Raw genomic sequence first — 27650 nt, forward strand, 5'->3', positions numbered from 1 at the left:
GATACAGCAAGCTTGCATGGAGACCTAAGGGAGTGTAATTTGTGCATGGTGGGTCGAGTCATTGTTTCATAAAACAGTTTCTGCTCAATTGCTAGGTTTAATGGAGATTTTGTGAATAATCGGCTTATATAAAGAGCTAGCTTTGATGCTTATGGGGCTACTTAGGTCAAGGCCAATGTTATTTAAAAATTTCATTTCTATTTACGATTGTTTTGTCACTGTAACTAAAAACAGGAAAAAAAAGTTTCCTGTGAAGAAACTTAAGCTTGAACATAGAGATAGTACAGTGAAGTTTGTGTGAAGGTTGCGCATATGAAGAGGTCAAAAGCACTGTCACCTAAAAAAGAAAAAAAACAGTCTTTACAAAATTGTTGAGTTTGAATGGAGATTGTGTTGAACTCCTGTGTGTAGGTAGCTTACATGTATACCTTGCTTGGGATCATCTTGAACCATTGAACCATGATCAAGGTCAATTTGTAAATTTGTTTTAGAAAAACTGTTTCCCTCTAGTGATTACGTTAGTATTGTTCTGAAATTTCTTATGTTGGTAGCTTACATGCAAAACTAGCTTGGGATTTCAATGGTGACCAATTTGATCAGGGTTACTTAACATATACATGTAAATACTTTTTTCCACTCATTGAGTTTTCCACTCTTTGAGTTAGGATACTGGTATTGCACTGAAATATTGTGCCAAGATAGCTTACATGCAGACATAGCACAAACCTATAAATTTGATAGCTAAAGTGATTAAAACCTGGTGTTGCAATGTTTTTTGTTTTATTTGAATGAAATTGGTGGATGAAATGGCTCATGTTTGTATGTACTCAGAAAATGGATCTTTTCCCCAAATAGTGCAGATGCAGATAGCGTCCACTGAAAGTGATCAGCATGTATAAGCTAAGTGTATACTACATTACATAAAATAAGGCCAACAACTTTATTGTGCATACAAAAAAACATGTTGAACCTGAACCAATTAACAAACTTGTCACTGATTAACTTTCTAAAACAATGGTTAAACCAGGCCCCGTGTTCACAAAACATTTTTTGCAATCGAAAATCGATTTTGCTTGTCATTGAAAATAGATTTCCACTGTAGTTGATAGGCAAAAATGAAAATCGATGTCAGTTAAAATCGATTTTCGATTGCAAAATCGTTTTGTGAACACGGGGCCTGTTATTTTTTGCCATCACACAAAATTAATAAAGGCAATTAATTAGCCTTTCATGCCGATTCTTTTTCTTTGACACTAGAACAGTAACACAAATGCAAACAATGCATGTATAAAAAGCAGAACAATTCTTTGCATGACAGCTTATGACAAAAAACATCTATTAATCTGATAATTTAGTATGCTAATTTAATCACAGAATTTATAGCTTTAGATTGTGAATGTCTTCATCTGTCATGATCCTCTTCTGCCCACTGAACATGGCCTTGATTGTCTGTTTTGCAGATTCTTTTACTGAAAAAAAAACACTAAAAAAATAAATAAATGTCCAAGTTAGTGCACATACTGAATTTTCAGTATTGAAAATAAGCCAGAAGGGACAAATCTTTGTTGCAATGTCTTTCTGTTTTTTTGTCCACATGCTGATCACTTATGACATGTTATTTGAGAATTTATCAATACTGGTTAAAGTTATGGTTCATTGTTCAGAAAATTATTACCTAATGCAAACCTGCCTGACACTATCTGCCTGTGTGTTTGTGTAATACGGCCATCTTATTTAAAAAGGGTATGTAAAAACTATACAAGAAGGCCATAAAGGCGCTTAAAAACCAGAGTTAAACAAAAACTGACACTTTTATGGCGCTTTATAAACCAAAGTGTTGCTTTGTTATCATGATATTAAGTGTCATGTGGAGAAGACAAACCTACAAAAGGAAAACTTATTCCTGTATACTGAAACAAAGTTATCTTTACAAAAAAGATGGTAATCTATGAAACTTATGTATAGTTTGTTAGAAAAACAATTCAACAGTATGATGTATCTGCAAAGATTTGAACTTTTCTTAATATCAAGAAATATCTAAAACCACAAATGGTGCACAGCTCTGCCAAAAAAAAGGGGCTGAGTGAAAAGCTTGACCATAGAGCCATCATGAAGAGCCATATGAAGAAAACTACACCGTGCCCAGATAGCCAAGAATCAAAATTATTTTATTATGCCCCCCTTCAAAGAGGGGGTATATTGTTTTGCACATGTCTGTCTGTCGGTCCGTCCACCAGATGGTTTCCGGATGATAACTCAAGAACGCTTAGGCCTAGGATCATGAAACTTCATAGGTACATTGATCATGACTGGCAGATGACCCCTATTGATTTTCAGGTCACTAGGTCAAAGGTCAAGGTTACAGTGACTCGAAACAGTAAAATGGTTTCCGGATGATAACTCAAAAATGCTTACGCCTAGGATCATGAAACCTCATAGGAATATTGATCATGACTGGCAGATGATCCCTATTGATTTTCAGGTCACTAGGTCAAAGGTCAACGTCACATTGATTCAGAACAGTAAAATGGTTTCCGGATGATTACCCAAGAATGCTTACGCCTAGGATCATGAAACTTCATAGGTACATTGATAATGACTGGCAGATGACCCCTATTGATTTTCAGGTCACTAGGTCAAAGGTCAAGGTCACAGTGACTCGAAACAGTAAAATGGTTTCCGGATGATTACTCAAGAATGCTTACGCCTAGGATCATGAAACTTCATAGGTACATTGATCATGACTGGCAGATGACCCCTCTTAATTTTCAGGTCACTAGGTCAAAGTCACAGTGACTTTAAACAGTAAAATGGTTTCCTAATGATAACTTTAGAAGTATTAGGCCTAGGATCATGAAACTTCAAAGGTTCATTGATCATGACTGGCAGATGACTCCTATTGATTTTCAGGTCACTAGGTAAAGGTCAAGGTCACAGTGACAAAAACGTATTCACACAAAGGCTGCCACTACAACTGACAGCCCATATGGGGGGGCATGCATGTTTTACAAACAGCCCTTATTGGAAGTTGGTTTGCAGTTGCCCCCAACAAATTCTAAAAAATTATTGTGAAATCAAGTTATTTATTCCTTAAAAAATCTTTACATATTCAAGGTACTCAGTGGACATTTACAGAAAACGGTTGTGTCCCTATTGCCAATTTTTAAAACAAATCTTTATATCTTTTAGGAATTTTCTTAGCAACTTTTTCTTTAACAAGACCTAGTGACTTAAATGTAGTTTTTGAATTCACATGTTTTTTTAACTCAGTTTAGATATGGACAATAATATTCTCACAAAGTTTCATGACAACAAAAGTAACCTAAAGAAATATTTTTCTTCAATTTGACCCCACATAACATATTCTTATAATTGATCTAGACAAATGTTCTGGCTGAATTTCAGAAGGACCTTATACTGCATGTGACTCCTACAGAGTGCAAATCTTTACTTTACCGAGTGACTTAGTCTTTGACCCCACATGACCCAGTTTTAAACTCGGTATAGCTTTGGGAGGAATGTTATGACAAAATCTCATATAGATTGACAAGAAAAAATTGACTGACAGTATATTTTGTTGTGAAATATATTTTAATGACATAATGAAGGATATCACAAAAGTTCATTATCAGCATGTACCTTAGTTAATATGCAGTGAAATCGGTCAACAAAACTATTAAAGTTAATGTATAAACTGTAGAATCTTTTTCAAAAATGATAACATATGTAAAATATATAAATTTATCACCTTTATCGATTATCAGGCCTTTTGTGTTCTCTGCAAGATGATGGGATACTATTTTGGCTGTTTTCTTAAAAAGATCCTGCAAACAGTATTGTAAATATAATATGAAAAAAAAAGACATGCATTCACCATAAAGTAGTTCTTGAAATATAACAAATCTAACCCTTAAACACTGCCCTCATAGTACATATAAGAAATAATGAACCTGTATTCTAAGTTCATAGTTTAATAATAACAAGACTATTGCCAAGCAATATAAGTCCCCTACCGGCTCCACCATTGTCAGAAATTCCAGATTTTTTATGCCCCCCTTCGAAGAAGAGGGGGTATATTGCTTTGCTCATGTCGGTTGGTCGGTCGGTATGTCAGACCGTCCACCAGGTGGTTGTCGGATGATAACTCAAGAACGCATACGCCTATGATCATGAAACTTCATAGGTAGATTGATCATGACTCGTAGATGACCCCTATTGATTTTGAGGTTACTAGGTCAAAGGTCAAGGTCATGGTGACCCGAAATAGTAAAATGGTTTCCGGATGATAACTCAAGAATGCATATGCCTAGGATCATGAAACTTCATGGGTAGATTGATCATGACTTGCAGATGACCCCTATTGATTTTGAGGTTACTAGGTCAAAGGTCAAGGTCACGGTGACCCGAAATAGTAAAATGGTTTCCAGATGATAACTCAAGAATGCATACGCCTAGGATCATGAAACTTCATGGGTAGATTGATCAAGACTCGCAGATGACCACTATTGATTTTGAGGTCACTAGGTCAAAGGTCAAGGTCACGGTGACCCGAAATAGTAAAATGGTTTTCGGATGATAACTCAAGAACCCATACGCCTAGGATCATGAAACTTCATGGGTAGATTGATCATGACTTGCAGATGATCCCTATTGATTTTGAGGTCACTAGGTCAAAGGTCAAGGTCACGGTGACCCGAAATAGTTAAATGGTTTCCAGATTATAACTCAAGAACGCATACGCCTAGGATCATGAAACTTCATGGGTAGATTGATCATGACTTGCAGATGACCCCTATTGATTTTGAGGTCACTAGGTCAAAGGTCAAGGTCACGGTGACCCGAAATAGTAAATGTTTTCCGGATGATAACTCAAGAATGCATACGCCTAGGATCATGAAACTTCATGGGTAGATTGATCAAGACTCGCAGATGAACCCTATTGATTTTGAGGTCACTAGGTCAAAGGTCAAGGTCACGGTGACCCGAAATAGTAAAATGGTTTCCGGATGATAACTCAAGAATGCATACGCCTAGGATCATGAAACTTCATGGGTAGATTGATCATGACTCGCAGATGACCCCTATTGATTTTGAGGTCACTAGGTCAAAGGTCAAGGTCACGGTGACCCGAAATAGTAAAATGGTTTCCAGATGATAACTCAAGAACGCATATGCCTAGGATCATGAAACTTCATAGGTAGATTGATCATGACTCGCAGATGACCCCTATTGATTTTGAGGTCACAAGGTCAAAGGTCAAGGTCACGGTGACCCGAAATAGTAAAATGATTTTTGGATGATAACTCAAGAACGCTTTTGCCTAGGATCATGACACTTCATAGGTACATTGATCGTGACTCGCAGATGACCCCTATTGATTTTCAGGTCACTAGGTCAAAGGTCAAGGTCACAGTGACAAAAAACGTATTCACACAATGGCTGCCACTACAACAGACAGCCCATATTTTATTCTGTTTCCACACTGTCCAGTTAAGAGACTTACAAATTGAATTTTTGACACATGTTCATTCATAATGATGTATAAGCCTTTGTTTTTGTGCCAGTAAATACTATGTTTATGGAAATGACGAGAGAATTTAACATTTAAAAAACCAACGTAATATGATATGGCAACAGGACAGTTGTGATTTGCTGGGTCAATTCTATTTAGCTTGACCATCCAAGATGTTGATAGCTTTGACAAACTGGTGGTCTAAACATTGAGAAAATGTCACGGTTCACTGACAATAAATCAAACATGTAATTCTTGCTACACATCTTGCATTTAATTTTGTCAATTCAAATTATACATAAAAATATAATTAATTTTTAATCTGCTTGTTAATTGAAAAACAGCAACACAGTTTGTATGTATAAAACAATGTTAATATATAAATAGGATCAAGCATATTAAAATATCAACTTAGATTTAGTTTCCTTTACTGTACAGGATTTGTAAAGTTAGGTTAATATTTGTGTATTGAACAAAAATAACAACAGTGTAAAGAAAAGTTAATTTGGGGATGTTCTATCCAAACCCTGAGAGTTCAGATTTCCTCAAATGCCAAGTAAAGATTGTAAATTTCAACCCACTCCTCTGGTTAGTTTTCAGAACGCACATATAATTAACTTTTGAGCTTAATGTCTCATTTGTACATGCATAACTGTATTAACTCCAAACCAACTAGTACAAGTGGTAGGCCAGTATTACATGGACTGGTGTTCACTGTTTACACCATTTCACAACCCCATCTGATACTGGTCAGTATCTTGGCAAGTGGCCAAAGTTGGGAGTGGAATTAATGGTCTATTACATAACTGACTTCTGTGTGTGGTAAACACATGATACTGGTCATGTGGTAAATTTGCACTTGTATACATTTGCCCAATACACAACACTAGCCTTGGCTATTTTTAATCAGATTGCATTGCTATCTATGGTGGTCATTGACTAGGGGAGTTAACTGCTATAAATAACATGTTTCATTACCATTAATTAAAAAATAAAACATTACAAATTGTGTGCATGTTTCACATATTGTCAAATAAGTCAAAATGTGTGAAAGGAATCCAAAAAATCAAAGACTCAATCATATAATGGATATAATTGATTAGTATAGCTCCTGATTGGTTTTTGCACTATTAATTGGATACATTTCACAGGTCATTGACATAAGTGTCATAAATTGTAGACAGAATGTATAGAGAATTTCATCTTAGTATTAATAAGTAAATGATTCCATGATACTTATTGGATTTTATTTCAAGGTCACAGTGACAAAAAACATACTCACACAATGGCTGTCACTACAACGGAGAGCCAATATGGGGGGCATGTATGTTTTACATACAGCCCTTGTTTTTTTATTTGTTGCCATAGCAACCAGAATTTTTGACGTAGGAACAAAATGAAAAGACGTGCATAATGTCCATATTGCCATCTATCCATATTTCAAGTTTCATGAAAAAATATGTAGAACTTTAAAAGTTATCGCAGGATCCAGAAAACCACCATTTTCAGCAGTATTTCTAGTCTATTTGTTGCCATAATTTGTTGCCATAGCAACCAGAATTTTTGACGTAGGAACGAAATGAAATGACGTGCATAATGTCCATATTGCCATCTATCCATGTTTGAAGTTTCATGAAAAAATATTAAGAACTTTAAAAGTTATCGCAGGATCCAGAAATGTGTGACGGACAGACTGACAGACAGACAGAGCGCAAACCATAAGTCTCCTCCGGTGAAACTGGTAGGGTACTAATAAAAACAGTCACAAATACTACAATCAGTGCCTTCCATAGTATTTTTTTTCAGACAGCCCAGGGCGTTATGGGGAAGATTAGGGAGAGCTGTCCCCTCCATACTTAAATATGGTTATTTTGTGCATGATGATTGTTCAAGAAAAAAACAGCTATAAATTCATCGATAACCATACTTGATTGATTCCCCAATAAATCGCATAAACCCAATTCTATCTATAACTGCATACTTATTAATTTCCCGTCTATTTGTTTCCCAATAATACTGTATATTTCATTTTTAAAATCGAATTTCGGTAAATATTGACAGTAAATGTGCTCATGAATTTCATAAACACAATGGTTCGCAATTTTTCCAAAGAAAGTTTAAGAAACAAATGAATTTTGACATAGGTGGCTTTTTCAAGATGTGTGTATTCACACTAAACATGGGTTATTAACCTGACATGCTTTTTTATACAACAATAAATAAACACACGCTTTTCAAGCCAATGGTATGATATTGTACATGCTGCGTAATTTTTCAGGCTTTTAATTGAGACAAAGGCTCAACACAAAATACATTAACAAGAGGGCCTGAAATCACCTGAGATTCAAAGGAACTGATCTGTTCTGTGCAGCCCAAGATGTCATTAGAACAACTGTTCAAACCAACTTTCATGACTAGTGAACACCCTGGCAGCTACTTTTTTCAACAGACCAGAACCATTTTCAAGATATCATTTAAACAAATATTCTAACAAAGTTTATAAATCCATATAAGAATAAATGCCCCGCCCCCTGGTGGCCATGTTTTTCAAGCAGCTCGAACCATTTTCGAACTTGTCAGAGGTTTCATTGGGACAAATCTTCTGACCAAGTTTCATGATGATCGGACAATAAATGTGGCCTCTAGAGTGTTTATAAGGTTTAACTAAAGCAATATATATCCATATTAGGAAAAAAGCCTCGCCCACTGGTGGCCATGTTTTTGAAGCAACCGAAACCATTTTCGAACTCATACAAGATATCATTGGAACAAATTTTCTGAGCAAGTTTCATGAAGATCGAAAAATAAATGTGGCCTCTAAAGAGTGTTAACAAGGTTTTACTTTAGCCATATAAGGAAAAATGCCCCGCCCCCTGGCGGCCATGTTTTTCAACCAACCAGCATCATTATTAAAGTTGTCCAAGATATTATTAGGATAAATCTTCTGACCAAGTTTGATTAAGATCGGACAATAAATGTGGCCTCTAGAGTGTTAACAAGATTTTACTATAGCCATATAAGGAAAAATGCCCCGCCACTTGGCAGCCATGTTTTTCAAGCAAACGTAACCATTTTCGAACTCATCCAAGATATCATTGGGGCCAATCTTTTGACCAAATTTCATTAAGATTTGACAATAAATGTGGCCTCTAGAGTGTTAACAAGGTTTTACTATAGCCATAATTGGAAAAATGCCCCGCCCCCTGGCGGCCATGTTTTTCAACCAACCAGCATCATTTTTTAACTCTTCCAAGATATTATTGGGATGAATCTTCTGACAAAGTTTCATGAAGATCGGACAATAAATGTGGCCTCTAGAGTGTTAACAACATTTTACTATAGCCATATATAGCCATATAAGGAAAAATGCCCCGCGCAGCAATGTTTTTAAAGCAAACGTAACCATTTTCGAACTCAACCAAGATATCATTGAGACCAATCTTCTGACCTTGTTTCATGAAGATTGGACATTAAATGTGGCCTCTAGAGTGTTAACAAGGTTTTACTATAACCATACAAATGTATAAGGTAAAATGCCCCGCTCCCTGGCGGCAATGTTTTTCAACCAACCAGCATCATTTTTGAACTCGTCCATGACATTATTGGGATGAATCTTCTGACCAAGTTTCATGAAGATCTGACAATAAATGTGGCCTCTAGAGTGTTAACAAGGTTTTACTATAGCCATATAAGGAAAAATGCCCCGCACCTTGGCAGCCATGTTTTTCAAGCAAACGTAACCATTTTCGAACTCATCCAAGATATCATTGAGACCAATCTTCTTACCAAATTTCATGAACATTGGACAATAAATGTAGCCTCTAGAGTGTTAACAAGGCAAATATTGACGCTGCACGACAGACAAAATGCGATCACAAAAGCTTACCATGAGCACAACGTGAGCTTAAAATGTTTCTTCGCAGCTAGAATTTGTTAACATCGCCTTTCAATCAAAAGTCAGAATTGTGTTTCGTATTTCAAATTGAATAATCTTCATTTGTGAATTCAACAAAGGATGTAACAGTTGTGTGTTATGAAATCAACGATAATTTGCTAAAACGCTTCAAGAGTCAAATTTATGTTTTGACAATATTATGTATGAAATGAACAATTTCTACAAGGATTAAACCCGTTTTCCATCAACAGTCTTCTTAGTAACTGGCCAATATTTGGACTTAGTAGTTTTCACTGTAGGGACCAATTAGTGTGGAAGGTTGGACCAATTAGTGTGGAAGGTTTAGAAGGCCAACACAGCCGTAAAACCTCACACTTATGGCAATTATGCCACATGTTGTACCGCAGGTATTGACTGCCTACAAGTGCTGTCGCTCATTCAAAGCATGGGCTCTCATTGGCCAATATTTATTTTGCAAAAAAGGCAGGCTTTAGTTGTGTAAAGAGATACATGTTATTGACAGAGGAACATAAATCCGCTCTACAATTTTTCAGAGAAGTCCATATAGCTATGATCTTAAGAATGGCTAGTTGAATTTACTGAACAAATACACTGTATACATATATACAATTAACATATCAGAGTAAAACAAATTCTAAGTTTTTGTTTCTTGGATTTTGGGATACAAAGCAATGTAATTCAGGATTGCTTTATTTTTCGATGGCCCCACGATATCGGTGAAGTTCTCCCTAACCGGAGCTGAGGCATTTCCACCCGCCATCAAAACCTCGTCAGGACCCATCCCAGTCCTTGACCTTTTGCCAAAGTTCCTAAATTTCTTAATGAATTTTCTATTTCATCTATTTTTACATATGACCTTAATGACATAGGCTAATACACATATGATAATTAACGTTACTACACCCGTAGTAAAGATTGAAAGCATGTTCAATTTCTTTTTCGTGCTATACTCCCTGGCTAATTCAACTTCATTTAACAAGGAATCCATGGGAATAAAATCTACAGAAGGGAGTGTTTTGGGTATTTCAATCAGCCCATAATCGATACATTTTTCATTGTAATCCTTCCAAATTGACAATGAAGATATCATGCGCCCTGTAGACTCTGATTTTGAAGTTAAAGCATCCCTGCGAGGGACTGTTTAATGGCCTAAGGAAGGCACGTCCTCAATATGAAGACATTAGGACCATCAAAAATAGCTTGAAATAGACAAGTTTGGAATAGCCATACTCTTTGGTGTTCTCAATTATTTTATTTAAAAAAGCTTTGTGCTGTTGTATAACATCATAAGTAGACAATAATCATTAAGTTGTACATGGATAAGAAAGTTTGTAAACACTTTTTGGTCCAATTTAATGCAAAAATGATTCCCGAATCAAAACAGACAAGCACCTTGAAATGAGCAATTTCTTTATTGCATATAACCAATTAATTTGGATTATTAACTCATGCGTCAAACAGCACTGAGTAAGCGAGAAAACAGTGGAAACATCTATGCACGATGAATGCAAAGTCATTATGCCTTTGAAAGACAGTATATGCTTAGCAAGCTCCACTTCAAAATAAACAGTTTAGTTTATAAAAAAGAAGGACTGAAAATGGGGATTGAACCTATAGTTTGGAATAGTGAATACTTCGAATGAACGGTTCTTGAAATAGAGGTGTTCAATCATAAACATGGGATATTTAACAAGTAATTACCTTGGATGCTATCTGGCCAGCCTTAAAATGCAGTGTCAAGTATTTAACAACCAAATCAGCACATTCCTTTAATCTGACAGCAGACTCAGGCATATCACCACTGGATGTTGGGGTGACCTTGTCCTTTATGTGGTGTTGAGTTGTACCGGTGTTGAGACTTGAATCTTTATGGTTTTGGTCTGTCTTCTGTTTACTGCCATTCAGGCTGTTTGATTGTAGAACATCTCCAGTTCTTCTGTGCTTATTTGGCAACAGTGAATCCCTATCCTGAATTAATAATTGTATCTAGATTAACTGTTACCTCCACTCAGATTATCAAAGCTTGCCATTTATTGGACCAACATGATAACTTCAAACAAAAGCTTTCTCAAAGTAAAACGGCGTTCCCATACCATGCTATTATTATCAGAGAAAGAACTGATCTTAAAGTTTCATCAACCCAGCTTAAAGCACTTTATGCTAAAGGCAGGATCAAGAATTTAGTTTCTAATTATTTCTGTAAACCCTCGCAACCACAAGTTTTCACAGATGAAAAAAAAAGCATGTTTACTAAATGCACACACCGAATTTCATCAACTTTGTTCAAGTACTTCTTGATATTGTGCAGGATGCAGATTTTTATTTTCAACTATTTTTGTAACCATAGCAACCACAATCTCTGTCAAACCAACAAAAATTAAATAATGTGCATATTACCCATATAGTCCCTCTATATACATATCAAGTGTTATCAGCCTACATGTAGCTCATGCACTTATTTTGGTAACCATTGAAAACCATAATTTTTGACTGACAAAAATACCCTGAAATACAACTAAAATATTCACCATATGGCCCTATATCAACATAATAAGTTTCCTCATGCTAGATCTTTAAATGCAACTATCCAATTCATGCAGTTCATATACAGTACAATAACTATAACAGACTTGGCATAAAAATATTATGTACCTGAAGAAAGAGATAAATATGATTTTGTCTCCCATTGTTATTTGTCTGAACTCAAACAATCACACTTTAAATGTCTTTCAAACAAACTTACATCCAAGGGTCGTTTCAAAGACTGCTTAATGAAGCCGATAGATCGTTGATCTCTGACAAAACTGGATAGATCAGTTAAGGAGGCAGCTTTGGACACATCTTTACTATCCTCATTAAGCGAGTCACCTCTTTCAAAGAAATACACCATCTTTGGCTTGGCAGCGACTTCTACTGGCTTATCATTCAAAGTTTCTTTCTTTAAGCAACCTTCAGTTACAGCAGGATCTATTCTGGAATTTGCCAAACCCTTTTCTTGTTCAGGCAAATCTGTAACACTATCGTCCGCATCACAACCTTTATCATCCTTGATGTCAGCTAAACTTAGTAAAGTCACAGCCTTTGTTGGCTTGCTTGGAATGCAAAATGGGTCCCTATCACTTTTGCCATCTACAGGAATGAGGCTGCTAGGCGCTGGCTCATCTGCAGAATCACTTGCCTCTGTTGCAGCTGTACAAGTTTTATCACAGTTCAATACTTCATCTTTCGATTCCGAGTCCAAGGTCACAGGTGTGTGTGCTATTGGTGCCATTGAGCTGTGCAGCTGCTTTAAGGCTGTTGATTTCTTGATCTCTGTCACTTTTCGCATAATTGAGGTCTTGTATATATTGTGGAGTCTGTTAGCTGTAAAAAAATGGACACTTTCTAAATTACATTGAATGAAAAGCAGCACAAGGTTTTAGGTAACAGAGTAAGGTGGCAAGAGGAGATTATTATTGTATTACAAGGTAAAAGCATGAAAGTGTAAATACACTACAAATATAGCTCAAAAAAACTAAAATAGCCACTGAACTATATGCAAAATATGAGCATATAAATGCATGCGCGTAAAGTGTAGTTCCCGATCAGAGTTTGCAGTCAGCCAAGGCTAACTAAAAAGTGACTTTAACAAAAATCCAGTCACGGTGGAAAGTGTTGTCTAGTGTGGGATTGCAAAGGCTTATCTGGGTCATAACCTTATAAGAGTGCATAAAGCCCAGCATTCCCAGAGACGGACTCATATATTTTGTACTGCTATGATGATGAATATATCAGATTTAGGTCTGAAATGGGATTAAGCAGATAAAAGAATATCCCACAAAATTATTGTTGTCAATTACTGGAAAAAACACGTGCACAAAACAGAGAAAGAATAGTATACAGAACACATTTAAGTAAGCAATGTATGCTAAGGAAGTTAACAAGAACCCGGTTAATGCTGGCAAGCAATAATTCACTTATAAAGTCTATCCACGTCTTAACATCTGTGTTATAACACTTTTCCCACAACCTTTGAAGACTTCCAACTCCAAGTCAATGGCAGTGCATCGCGGCACATAGTCTTGGGCCTCCAGTTTTTCTGGTACATCCCGGTAGTACTGCACATAGTTAGAGACTAAGGCATTCTCTATAAGGCTCATGCAGTGTTCTCTTGCCTGAAGGGACAAATGTGACTCTTGTTAGTGGCATGTAACCATGGTGTTTGCAACATTGACATGTGAAGAGAATTGAAAAAAAAAATTATATCTCTTTTTTCCTCAAATTAATAAGCTTAATTGACATTTTTATTTTGTTTACTTTATCTTTATTTTATAAATGGTGTCAATATCATTTTTGATAAGTGTTTAACCTGAATTATCAAATTTTTTATTATTTCAAGAGCATTTATAAGTTGCAAATTACCACTATTAGTGAAAAATAGTTTATATCAAAAGCTCTTAAAATATTCATCAAAATGATCTACTACCCACCACTACAGTGAGCTTTGGTATCCGTTGACTGGCTGCTTCCCTCAGAGGACAATCTTCACTGGGAGGTACAAACTCTTCTGCTTTGGAGCTCTCTCCTTCCTATAGAGAAACAGGGTTATAATGGCCACGTTGGATCAGCACTTAACACACATGTATTAAGCCTAGTTTTCCCAGGACAAGGCTCAATAAGATACCATGGAACTTGTTAAAACAAAAAGAATATAGACGATCTTTCCCCCCAGCAATATATGGTCACAGACTGGTAAGATAAAAAACTGACTTCACTTAGACATCGGTGTATATCCCAGGTTTCATGTAAACATTTGTGTGAACATTAATATTGCAATTGCAATAAATAACAATGCTTTTATATTATTTCTTTAAATATTTGCTTATAAAAAAAGTACTTAGTACGGGAAATTTTTAAAGTTACTAGTTATTATGCCCCCCTTCGACGAAGAGGGGGTATATTGCTTTGCTCATGTCGGTCTGTCGGTCGGTCTGTCGGTCCGTCCACCAGGTGGTTTCCGGATGATAACTCAAGAACGCTTGGGCCTAGGATCATGAAACTTCATAGGTACATTGTTCATGACTCGCAGATGACCCCTATTGATTTTGAGGTCACTAGGTCAAAGGTCAAGGGGACCCGAAATAGTAAAATGGTTTTTGGATGATAACTCAAGAACACATACGCGGCCAACAGGGCGAACTCTGAACAATATAACTGAAGCAACTGGTCTGTAATCCTAAATCTATAATTATCAGTCCAATGAAACATCATCCTTTGAGTAAAATAAAGTGGATCAGTAAAAATATTATCAGATTATGAGATTTTTTGTATATTTTGTATATTAAATATTCTGTTAATGTTTAATTTTGTTGATTAATATAAATATAAGCAGGACAGGGGAGGTAATACACTATTATATCTTTCTTATATACAGGGGAAACAAATGCAATAAGTTTAAATTTCATGTTTAATAAATAGAGGATATTTGTTCATGTCAGTATGAGATCATTTATTTTTTATTATCACATTTTATTATTACTTTGACAAAACTACACTTACCTGAATACCACAATGAATTCCACCCAAACAATACCCCACGCCCCTACCAGAATCCCTTCCCCCCCCCCAACCTCACCCCCAATTTTTTTTTTAAACATCATCTAATAAATTACCACACCCAACATTATACCCCCCTCTCAACCCCCACCCCCTACACCCCCACCCCCCCCCCATTTATTTTGTTTAAACATTTAATAAATTACCACACCCCACATTATACCCCCCTCTCATTCCCCCCTACCCCCACCCTACCCCCACCCCCCCCCCCCAAAAAAAATGTTTTTAAACATCTAATAAATTACCCCACCCCACATTATACCCCCCTCTGACCCCCCCCACTCCCCCTACCCCCCCCCCCCAAAAAAAAAGAACAATTTTTTTAAAACATCTTATAAATTACCACACCCCACATTATACCCCCCTCTCATCCCCTAACCCCCCCCCCCCCCCAAAAAAAAAAAAAAATTTATTTTTGTATACATCTAATAAATTACCACACACCACATTTTACCCCCTCTCACTCCCCCCTACTGCCCCACCCCCCCCCAAAAAAAAATAAATATTTTTTTGTTAAAAATCTAATAAATTACCACTACCCACATTATACCCCCCTCTCACCCCCCCACCCACCCCAAAAAAAAAAATTTTTTTTTTTTTTAACATCTAATAAATTACCATTCCCCACATTATACCCCCCTCTCTCTCCCCCCCCCCCCCCGCCCCCCCCCCAAAAAAAAAACATTTTTTTACACATCTCATAAATTACCCCACCACACATTATACCCCCCTCTTACTCCCCCCCCCCCCTCCGGCCCCCCCCCCCCCCCCAATTTTTTTTTAAACATCTAATATATTACCACACCCCACATTATACCCCCCTCTCACTCCCCCCTTGATCATGACTGGCAGATGACCCCTATTGATTTTCAGGTCTCTAGGTCAAAGGTCAAGGTCACAGTGACTCGAAATAGTACAATGGTTTCCGGATGATAACTTACATTAGGTCAAAGGTCAAGGTCACAGTGACAAAAAACGTATTCACACAATGGCTGCCACTACAACTGACAGCCCATATGGGGGGCATGCATGTTTTACAAACAGCCCTTGTTTTGGTTCATGATAACTCTAAAGTAGATCATGGGCACTAAGGTGACAACTACTCTGCATCGCTTAGTCATCTAAGTTCAGTGCACATAATTCAGGCATCAGGGGTTCACTGAGAATGAAAAACGTGTCTTCAAAATCTACACTTCACGGTGATGAAATATGAAATATAACAAGTTTCAATTTCAGCCGTAGAGACATGTAGAAGAGGTTGCCTCCACAACAAAATGGACCGAGAAAACAGTGGTGGTATAAATAGATATGCGCTTTAAGAAAGTTTGTACATTAAATCCAGAGCGCAATATCAAACTGCTTCTGCTAATATTTCACCTACTCCTTTCCTCTTTTTGAACTGGTTCATTATGAAAGATGTGCGCTCTTTTTTCTCTCGTGATTCCTGGGCCTCTCTGGAGTTATAATCCTCGTCACCACTTGCATACCGGTCATCATAGTCCTCTGTATCTCTAGACATAAAGTAAAGGACAGAATATACAAGATAAGACATCACAGTATTTACATAAGGCAACAGAATTATTATAAAATCTCATCATTATCTGCTTTCCGCTTTAACTAGATTTTCTTTAGAAGCGACTGCGAAAATTTCACAAAAGAAGAGAGTGTTTGTCATAGATAAGCCTGTGCTGATTTAACAGGTTAATCTGGGATAACACTTAACGCAGATGCTTTAAGTCCAGTTTTCCCAGTGCAAGGCTCATTTGTATTGTGTTATCATTACATTGTTTCATTTGTTTGACTACTGTGTAAACATATACGTTTGCCATCATTTGCATTTATGTTATCACATTAGACAACTGCACTTGCTTTGAATTGCAAATCTACATGATGGGTGTTCGTTGCAATTATTAACATTACAAATGTACAAAGATTGACTAATCTCATCCATAATGCAAGGCTCTCAATCAAAAAGAAGAAATAATCTGAAAATCTGACTGACACCCAGAAATGTGAACATAAGAGTCAATGTTCATTTTGACTCTTGCCTTCCTTATTCCAAGTCTTCTAAAACAAAAATGAAATCTTAAAATTCCTCACATTTTTGCCCCTTTTCGACCTCCGCCATACATATCCCCTGACACATCTTCATCCACATAGTACATGGTCCCTGGACCCTTGCGCTGGTTGACTGACGCAAACATGCCCCTCTGCAGCTCCAGCAGGTTCTTCTCAACTCCCTTCGGGTCCTTACAGGCATCGCAGGAACCACCACACGCAGGTTTTTCATCACCAAAGAATTGAGCTATGCTCCAGTGGCGGCATCTATCACAAAGAATATGTGTAATGAATATATAAAGAATAAATGGTTGTTTAAAACAGCTTAATATAGACAAGATTACATTTAATGTAGTCTAATAAATAAACAAGAGATGTGTTCGTCAGAAACACAATGCCCCCTATTTCGCCGCTTTGAAATAAAATTTCAATATATCATTTGGCAGGTTTAAAAATTATCTCCCTTTTAAAGCTTATTACTTTCCTTGGATTGTATTTTTTGACTTTTGACCTTAAAGAATGACCTTGACCTTTCACCACTCAAAATGTGCAGCTTCATGAGATACACATGCATGCCAAATATCAAGTTGCTATCTTCAATTTGCAAAAGTTATGGCCAATGTTAAAGTTTTCGGTCGGATGGACAGACTGACTGACGGACGGACAGTTCAACTGCTATATGCCACCCTACCGGGGGCATAAAAATCAGAAAGCAATGCAGAAATAAGTCATATGATCCAATACACATCAGTATCATAATACATATCAAAATTATAAGTGCTTTTTAAACAGTTTTAGTTGCATAACAAGGACAGTATTTGCAACTGATGTATCCCTTTAAGCATTTCTTAATCAGAAACAATAATGCTCAACACTTAATATAATCATTAATGGTTTACAAGTACTCAAATGTTTTGCATATGTATTTGTAATACAGTTCACTTTTAATAACTGATAATGAAGTTATACACTACAAGAATAAATTGTCCAACTTACTTGATTTCTTCGCAGAATGTTACCATGGCTTCAAAGTTTTTCATTGCAGCCTTAAGTTGTAGTTTAACTGCATCCTTGTCTTTCTGAAAAAATATTTTTTACAACAAGATGTAAAGCCACTTAAACCAAATGAGCTGCGTAATGCAAAAGTAGGTTTTATGCCATTTGTGACCAGTGTAGCTAATGCCCAGCCTGCGCATCTAATTAGGAACTATCCTGTCCGCTTATGAGACCACCACAACTTGCATGATCTGAGAAATTTGTGCAGGCTGGTCTGGAGCTATGCTAGCTGCATATGGAATAAGACCCATTTTTGCATGATGCAGCTCAAATCATTTTATAATTAATTTGGGGGAAGAAATCTGCAGATTTTCCCGATAATATTCATGAAAACAAAACTGAATTTTGAATTGTCAAATCTTAAAATATTTGTTAAGAAAGATCTGCAACTGGCCTTCATCAGGATTCACACAACACAGCAGTAAAAGGCAATCACAACAAGTTATGTGTTTGTTAAACACTATGTCCCCATATATACACATGTATGACCTTTGACCTTGAAGGATGACCTTGACCTTTCACCACTCGAAATGTGCAGCTCCATGAGATACACATGCATGTCAAATATTAAGTTGCTAGCTTCAATATTGCAAAAGTGACATTAAATGAGCGATTTTGACCCATATATTTGACATTTGACCTTGAAGGATGACCTTGACCTTTCACCACTCAAAATGTGCAGCTCCATGAGAAACACATGCATGCCAAATATCAAGTTGCTATCTTCAATATTACAAAAGTTATGGCAAATGTTAAAGTTGGGGCAAACAAACAAACCAACAAACAAACCAACAGACAGGGCAAAAACAATATGTCCACCACTATAGTGGTGAGGGACATAAAAATCAATTTTACAGATAGGTTGTTTTCTACTCAACTCTCAAAAGTTAAACACATAAGTTTTGTATCTGATATAGAAATGTTACACAGATAAATGGTTTCCCACTTAACTCCCGACCTTCTTGCTCCTCTTGGCCTCATTGTTGATAAGGAAGCCCACTGTGTTACGGTCCTCTCGCGAGTAGTAGAGCCGGCAGTATGAGCGGAGACCATCTCGACCTGCCCGACCTGACTCCTGGTAGTAGCCTGCCATGGACTTGGGCAGATTCCAGTGGGCTACAAACCTGGCAGGAAACGGAACATAACAGAAATTACTAAGACAAACTACACCAGAAAATAATGCAAAATACATGGTAGCAAATACAAAGAAACACAATACTAGAAAATACAAGGTAAAAAAGCACTTGGAAAAATTTGAAAATACTATGATAGTAAATACTAGAAATAATATACTAGTTAATGGAAGAAAATACTATACAATAAAATACTATATAAGGAAATACCAGAAAAACTAAACTAGGAAAAACTTTAAAATACACCAACACAAAATACCAAACTAGGAAATACTAGAAAGTATAACATCTGTCTATAACGCACAGATGACCCCACATTCCATTTTTGTCAAAAAAAAGTGTAAAAATGTGTAAAAAAAAGACATTGTTAGTGTGACCTTTACCTTTGAGGCAGGGATACAGTGACACATCATCTTATGATGGTTGACATTTGTGTTACCCATCAATAAAAGGCAGTCGTAGCAAAGACAGGATTTTTTTTGGAAAAATTTAATCTTTGACCTCTAATTGTGAAAGGGACATTTGAGGTAAGGAAGTAGTTGTTACATGCAAGAAGTCCTTATATGATGTGTAAAATTTGTGCAAAGTTATTTCAAAATCCATCTATAAAATGCAGTTATAGCAAAGACAGAAAGTTTCGCACAAATGCACCGACAGGCTGACATTGCTAAATGCAACCTCCTTAAAAGGGGAGCATGAAAGGTATACTCCAAAATACCAGAAATAAAATATAATAAATTCTATACAAGGATATACTAGAAAACAATATACTAAGACATACTAGAAAAAACTGTACTAGGAAATACTATTCAATTCTACAGAAGAAAATACAAGAAAATATATACAAGGCAATACTGTATAACATAACAGGAATTAAAATAGTTTACTAGGAAATACTAGAATAAACTAGACTAAAAAATGCTATACTAGGGAAATTATACTAAAAATACTATACTAAGAAACACAAGAAAATACTTTACTAGGAAATACTATAGTATGAACGAAAAGAAAAAAGTATACTAGGAAAATCCTAAAAATTAATTTAATGTAGTCTTTACATATAATGTAATTTTATTTCAGTGAATCTTACAATAAGAAATTATGAATGCAAGGTCCACACATTTATTTTAACATGACAGGTATAAACATATTGTCCTTAATCTTAAACATCATGACAGGTATAAACATATTGTCCTTAATCTTAAACATCACTCTGGGAAAACAGGGCTTAAATGCTTGAGTTTATCAGATGAGCCTGTGTAGTCAAAACAGGCTGCTACTCAGGAAGAACACTTTCCGCTTTTCCGAAATGTTTCGTTCATAGGAAGTCTCCAGTCTAGGCTAAAAGTGTTAACCATAATAAGCCTTTGCAGATTGGACAAGCTAATCTGGGAGGACACTTTACGCACGTGCATGCAGCCCAGTTTTCCCTGTATGAGTCTCATATTACTCTTGTTGTAGGAGACCACCTCTTACCTGACATTTGCTTTATCCACTCCCATGCCAAAGCTGATTGTGGCACAAATGATTGGAAAACGTCCTTCCATCCATTCAGTCTGATTGGCCTCTCTGAAACATGCATGTATACAGTAAAATGAAAGATAGTAACAGTGGGCATGAAATTTTAGACAATTTTAACCAAATAACTATTCTCAAGACATTAAAGTTGAACACTAATTTAAACAACAAAAGCTTTCCTAACAAAGGCTTTCAACACGCTCAATGCTTTGATAGTGTTATGTATGCTTTCTGTCTGTCCCCTTATAGAATGGCCATAGGGACATATTTGATGTTGAATATCTGCTGTAGTTATGTAGTATGTATATTCTTAAAGGAGTGATGCCATGCTTTTAAAACCAGTAAAAACTATTTATTTATTGAATTTAGTGCATATAAAAATGTTGTCGCACCTCAATTTGATTCAATGACAGTGTTATTAGCGAGGACGCATAGGACAAAGTCATTAATTTTCACACATTCCAATCTACTTGAAATTTTCATTCAAACTGGTAGTGATGTCGGTTTGACCCATGTTCATTTGCTCTTAATAAGGAACCGTTATAGTAGGGTTTTGGATGTGAAATTCCTCTCAACTTTGGTAATGAAATTGATGAAAATGGAAAACCATGACCTGACTTTTTTAACAGGTTAATCAAAGTTATATGTCTTTGTCAGTGAACGTACATAAATATCCTGATAAGGCATGCTATGTTTAAGTTCAATATCTCCAGCAAATATAGAGATATGGAGTAGTTGCATGGCCATGTTAACTAGATTTTTCTGAGAAGGCCATAAGTCTGCTTCATTTAAGGTCACTGTTGTTAAGCTTGGACTGTGACCCCTATGACCTTGCAGGGGTTTTTCTGCTATGTAAAAAAGGCCGTAAAACAGACCTGATTCCAAAGCAAACGGACCAGATCCCAAACCAAAATTATAAAAACAAGAGCTGTGTTTGTGAAACACAAATCCCCCTAACGTGCTTTGAAGCCATATATTTGAATTTTGATCTTGAAGGATGACCTTGACCTTTCACCACTCAAAATGTGCAGCTCCATGAGATGCACATGCATGCCAAATATTAAGTTGCTATCTTCAATATTTCAAAAGTTATGACCAAGGTTCAAGTTTTGGGACAGACACACACATACAATGACAGAAACACACACATACAATGACAGACAGGCCAAAAAACAATAAACCCCCGATCATTCGATCCGGGGGAATACAAATCCCAATTTCCAAAAAAAAAGAAGTATCTTATGACTTATGATTATTATACTCTACATTTCAACTTTATTTTTTAAACATCCTACAAAATATATAACTTTAATTAGCTCCTTTTTGTAGATAATTAAATCCCAAATTTGCCATTTTTATCAATTAAAAAAAATCCCAATTTGACCAAACTCATTTTCCCAAAATGGCTAGAAAAAAACCCTGCCCTGAACACATGTGTGAAGTTACCTGCAGTTAAAACAGTGATATGAAGATTCAGCATGCTTACCTTAACCAAATTTCAAAATACAAAAAGAGGCATATTCTGCTCAATTGTATGTCAGAGTTATATAACTTGGTCAATGACCTAAATGCAATAAAACCTAAAAATGTATGTGAAGTTCAATTAAAAATCTTTTGTACATGTAGAAGCAGTGATAAAGAGATGTCGTATACATGTATTTACCTTAACCAGAGCATAACAAAGATGCTGACAATTGGGTAATTAGTATATCTGGGACTATTTCATGAATAGTCTAACATTATCTAATAATATACAATCATTATTTCCTAATCATGTGTGCATAAGTAGTGAAAATACTGATATTTTTGCACTCATTCATTTATTTTAAGAAGATTGTGTAAATGTATAAACCGTGATATAATCACACTTCTATGAAACCACCTCCCACCTGTCTGCTGACTTGAGCCCAGCATGGTAGGGTCGTGCAGGAATTCCTCGTCTCGTCAGGTGACCTGCCACCTCTTCACAGCCATCTCGTGTGCGACAATAAACAATCCCACAACCATGCTCTGACTAAAATACACAGCTATGTGTTAAACTCTAATTTACCAATGAAAGTCATTTCTTCCCTGTCTCTATGTTTAGCTGCAATAGTGAAGAAGTAAACCAATGAAAGTTCAGCAGTCTAGATCATAACAAAGAAGAGTACCATCGTTACAAAGATATAAGTCTGGCAATAAACTCCTGTGAGGTAAACATTTGACAAAGTTTCAGTTGATTTCTTATGTTTTAACTTTGACCTTTAATTGTTACATTGATTTTTGACCTAATGACCTGGCTATTGTGTGAGCAACTTATTCCCAGTATGCTTGTAATTATAGTAATTATAAGCAAAACTTCAAATTCATAGATTTACATAAGATTTTGTTTTGATCTGTGACCTTGAACTCTGACCTTGACCAAGGAGTCTGTGATTTGCACATAACACTACATGAAACAATGCTGTCCCTTCAGCCATATTACTTGAAAATGTATCCATGCTGGAAAACATACATGTAATTTTGGGACAGAGATATAGGGCTTGTTTTCTTATATTTTACCTTGGATTATGACTTGTGACCTTGACATTAGCTCAATGAGCCTGTGGGTCTTGTGTGTTGATCTCTTTTACTTAGTCATTTGAAAATGCATTTATTCTGAACAAAGATATGCTTTAAACTAAGTGGTGTGTAATAAATACTTATTTGCCCTTTAACCTTGTATTGCGGCATTGACCTTGGCCGTAATACCTGATCTTGCCGGCTACACTCAATTTCTTCATGTTCATCTCTTTTAAGTTGTTTCAATTTACATCCATATTGGACAAAGCTATACATGTTATCTGATATGAAATCCAAACAGTCTGTATGGCTATATGCCTGTCTGCCAGCGTGGGCATTCGTATAATCGGTTGGTAAATAAACATGCATTTTATTTGTAAAGCTTACATCTTCAGAAAATTATGATGACAATAGTTAAAACAGACCTCCTTTTTTGTTTGAATCATGCCCTCATCATGTGTAATAGTTTAAATAGCCCTATATTACTCAAGGAAGTGTGTCACCCCTATATATTTGTGATTTACATTAGCTGACTGAAGCACATCGTTCACATCTTGTGAGAACAAATTAAGATGATGTGTTCCTAACATATGTCAGTCAGATGAATTTAATAAGTGTAGTGAGCCCATTGATATTGTCTTAGTTTATTAAATTTGATGTTTATGGCATGGAATAATTTTGACAACTACCACTACTGACAACTATTATGATAATGGCATGTGTAGGTTAATGTATTTTTAATATTAACAGAGCGCAATTATAAAATGATAATTCAATGTTTTTTATGTTGCCAAATCATATTATTTTGTTGTTTAAACATACTAGCGAATAAATCTGTCTACCCAATATGGTCCCTTAGATAAGCAGATCCCTTATAGACTTAAAGGTCATTTTCAAAATATACTTCTTTCCTGCCCAGCTGACAATCTCAAACCTTGATAGGAAAGTACCTGTATCATCTACTGATCAAGTGTGACTTATTATTGATCTTTGAAATCTGAATTTCTCATTTTAATATTTAATACAAAAGTGTCCAGATACAGACCCAGTTTTCTGTATCCTCAAAGTCTGTACCTCCTAAAGCTTTCAAAGCAAACTTTTTCAGGTGGTCAAACGCGTCACCAATTGTATCCTTGACACAGACTTCATAATACAAGTTTGGCCTGAACACACTTTGTCTGAATTTTGCTATGGGTTCCTTCAGTTTAAGCTGCTTAATTATGTCATCAAGAACTTGGTTTGGAGCCGTGGCTGTTAATGCTATACAAGGAATACCTTTTAAATATTTAGTCCGAAAATAACCAAGGCGGAGATAGGTAGGTCGAAAGTCGTGACCCCACTGAGACACACAATGGGCTTCATCAATCACAAAATACTTTACAAGTTTTCTTTGCATAAGTGACTCTGCCAGTGATTTGAAGCTGTCCGTATCTGCTTGTTCAGGGGTTATGTAAAGTAGTTTAGTCTTCGGAAGATCTCTATTCAAATCTTTAAGAACCTTATTACGTTCACTTGCAGACATTTTGGAGTTTATTGTTTCAGAACGAATTCCAAGCTGGGACAGATGTTTTAACTGGTCTTGCATGAGAGCAATAAGAGGGGACACTACAAATGTCAGTCCAGATGCCATGAGTGCTGGAAGTTGGTAGCACAAGGATTTTCCTGCCCCAGTTGGCATGCAGATGAATACATCCTCTTTACCTGGAATGAGATGCAACAAAAAAATCATTTAAATTATATATAAAGCTACAAAGTTCATGTCACAGTCAGAAATTTTTAGTGGCTTCACTGTAAACTTGCTTGATTTCTGTAATAACATGCTGATGCAATGGTCAAGAATGCTTGTAATTATTTAACAAGCTGAACTATGCATATGTTTTGCCTTTGGCCTTTAATGTTACCTTTACTTTTGCCAAAGAGGTGACACTCAGTTTCAATTGAAGGTGTTCTGTAAATTGAACTTTTACGTTAATTTTGACCTGACCCTTCAAGGCAGGGAATAATCTACATGCGGGTCCCGTGTCTATGACGCACAAATTTTTTAAATAGACGCTTAGTTTTGAAATATGTGCGTCCACTAGGACGCAGTGCTGAAACGAATCCGTTAACGCATACGCGCATCACGATAAGTACGAACCATCTTGGGTTTGAGTCAAAAGTGAAGCGGTGAATGCTGAGTTAAACCGATTGACGCTTGAAGACTGCAGCAAGTCTTTAGATTGGCTCTAGTCGAGCCGCTGCTGTATAATACAAACCAATTAGAATCGACCTTTTAAATAGAGTGTGTTATGATATTTTCTAGAGTCCCCGGATGAAAACCTGCTTTAACTTTTTGTAACTTAGTAATAAATAATACAGAAAGAATGCCTCCGAAATAATGTGTTAAAACAAACAACTCTAAACTTTAATAACGGTAGGTCAAGGGCTCGCAATTCGGACGTTACCAATAATATTATCAAGCTCGCAATCGGATGTATACAATAATATTATCATCGATTTGAATCAAGTAGAAATGTTGTAACACGTTACATTCATGTAACAGATAATGTAATAGCCTATGTGAAGGAAAACAAGATAGAGATAACACTGAATTTGTTTTTTTGGTTTCAACATGTCTTTGAGATTATTAAAAGTTTAATGCAAAATATAGTTATTGAGCTAGTGTGATTTAGACTCATTTTCTTTACTACTTGGTATCTTTCAAAATTTGGGACTCATTCTTTTTCAAGGTGGACTCATTAATTTTGGCCTGGGACTCATTGGTCTAAAGTCTGCCAGTTCAGGGACCCATAGATAGTAAATTCTAGATTATTCCCTGTCAAGGTAGGGGATAGATTTTACAACATGAAGAACCGTCTAAGTCATGGTTATCTTTTGTTGTAAGTAACTTTAAAATTACATAATGAGCAACAATGTTACAGCCAACACGGCAAAATTTTACATGTGACAGACATGAATGACTATGAGGAAGGCTGATGGCTTATACACCAAACAAGCAGTCTTTTTGAGGTGTGACATGTACAATTTCCACGAGGATTACATCAGCTGACCATCATCAGTCAACTAAGAAACTGGAGATGATTGTTTCGTGATGGAGTACACCTTAAAGACTGATAAGTCAATTTAGTGTGATAGGTATTGCGACGCCACAAAACCACTGAAATTATCTATTGATAGTGACACTGGATTCATGCATAACTGATTCACAATCGTTCACATCTTAATACCTTTGGATCCATACTTGTTAGGTAGTATGAAGCCAATTTTGGTGTAAATTGAAAACAGCCAAATAAATTAACAGTACTGATTTTCAATCCCGCATTTATGCAATACTGACTTTTGAAATCATAGATTATATCAAATATTGAGCCCAGGCAGAGAAGTAGATAACATGTTATCTACGTATCTGGTCCAGTCCTGATTTAGACCGCTGATATTTTCAAGCACATTTTCAATTAAAAGAGTGTTTAGTTAATAAACTCATTGTTTGGATTTAATAGAAACAGGATTTCACAGCAAATCAATCACCACTTTGATGTTATTATGTTTATTTTTATTTGTACATGTTTTGTAAAGTTTTATGGCTTAAGCATAGTTAATAATTTTCCCAATTTGGATGAAAACGCCGCTTATTTTCTCAATTCGACCTGTACCGGTATCATTCCCAAAGAGGTAAGGAAAAACACTGAAGTATGAAAAACAAATATATCGTCACTTTCGAGGACTATAAATACAGGGTATGGTCTAGTGGTGCAGTCAGTACTACAAAAGCTGGGTGCTACAAAGGTTCATCAGCAACCAGACAGTAGTCAGTCTAAAAATCTCATAAATCATTGGACACCAACACTTTAATAATATCCGTCAAAAACAGTTGACAAAATATTATTTAATTAAATTAACTAAATATTATGGTATCGTTTACACGCGACTAATGTTAAATAAATACTGATCCTCCATTTACACCATCCGAATAATTGGGCCCGAAATTACATCCTTATAAGTAAACAATAAGGGAATTTAATTTATATTATTAAATAAGTATAATAACTACCCTCAACTACTTTGAGTATTGCTTTTTCTTGAAGATCTGATCGAAATTTTGCATGTTTGAAGACGTTCGCAAGGACATTTAACGCTTTTTCTTTTGCGTCTGTCATGTTTGACGTTTCCGAAGAATAGAATGGTTATGTAATGGGTTATGCACCACACTACATTGCAGTTAGTAAACCGTTGGTTAATCCGTTCAAATGCAATGGAGAGGAATATGCAAATTAATATAATGACATACTTAAAATACAAAAAAAGTACATACGAGTCAATC

The 27650-nt window shown here is 36.0% G+C and overlaps 1 protein-coding gene across 3 annotated transcripts; it reads right to left on the reverse strand.

The window, feature by feature from the left end:
* Positions 1-926: 926 nt before the first annotated feature.
* Positions 927-27515, reverse strand: LOC127879413 (ATP-dependent DNA helicase Q5-like). Of its 3 annotated transcripts, none has more exons than XM_052426221.1 (14): positions 27381-27515; positions 24375-25030; positions 22678-22802; positions 20747-20839; positions 19096-19261; positions 18078-18160; positions 17124-17348; positions 16405-16534; positions 13898-13996; positions 13438-13582; positions 12172-12791; positions 11130-11396; positions 3749-3824; positions 927-1469 (listed from the first exon to the last, which is right to left on the reverse strand). In XM_052426221.1, the coding sequence occupies exons 1-14, from the start codon at positions 27484-27486 to the stop codon at positions 1378-1380; spliced, it is 2883 nt and encodes a 960-aa protein (XP_052282181.1). In that variant the 5' UTR covers positions 27487-27515; the 3' UTR covers positions 927-1377. The 3 variants fall into 3 exon arrangements, with proteins under 3 accessions (XP_052282181.1, XP_052282182.1, XP_052282183.1); XM_052426222.1 differs by having other exon boundaries at positions 27391-27502; XM_052426223.1 differs by lacking the exon at positions 3749-3824.
* Between the last annotated feature and the right edge of the window lie 135 nt (positions 27516-27650).

The sequence above is a fragment of the Dreissena polymorpha genome, chromosome 4 (assembly GCF_020536995.1).
Source record: "Dreissena polymorpha isolate Duluth1 chromosome 4, UMN_Dpol_1.0, whole genome shotgun sequence".
Lineage (NCBI taxonomy): Eukaryota > Metazoa > Mollusca > Bivalvia > Myida > Dreissenidae > Dreissena > Dreissena polymorpha.

Excerpts from the sequence above, each read along its gene's own strand:
- LOC127879413 (XM_052426221.1), bottom strand. The coding sequence starts at position 27,486 with ATGACAGACGCAAAAGAAAAAGCGTTAAATGTCCTTGCGAACGTCTTC. Across the intron at positions 16,535-17,123 it reads GGTCGAAAAGGGGCAAAAAT|AGATACAGAGGACTATGATG; the intron begins GTGAGGAATTTT and ends CTTTATGTCTAG. Across the intron at positions 12,792-13,437 it reads GGAGTTGGAAGTCTTCAAAG|CTAACAGACTCCACAATATA; the intron begins GTTGTGGGAAAA and ends ATTTTTTTACAG.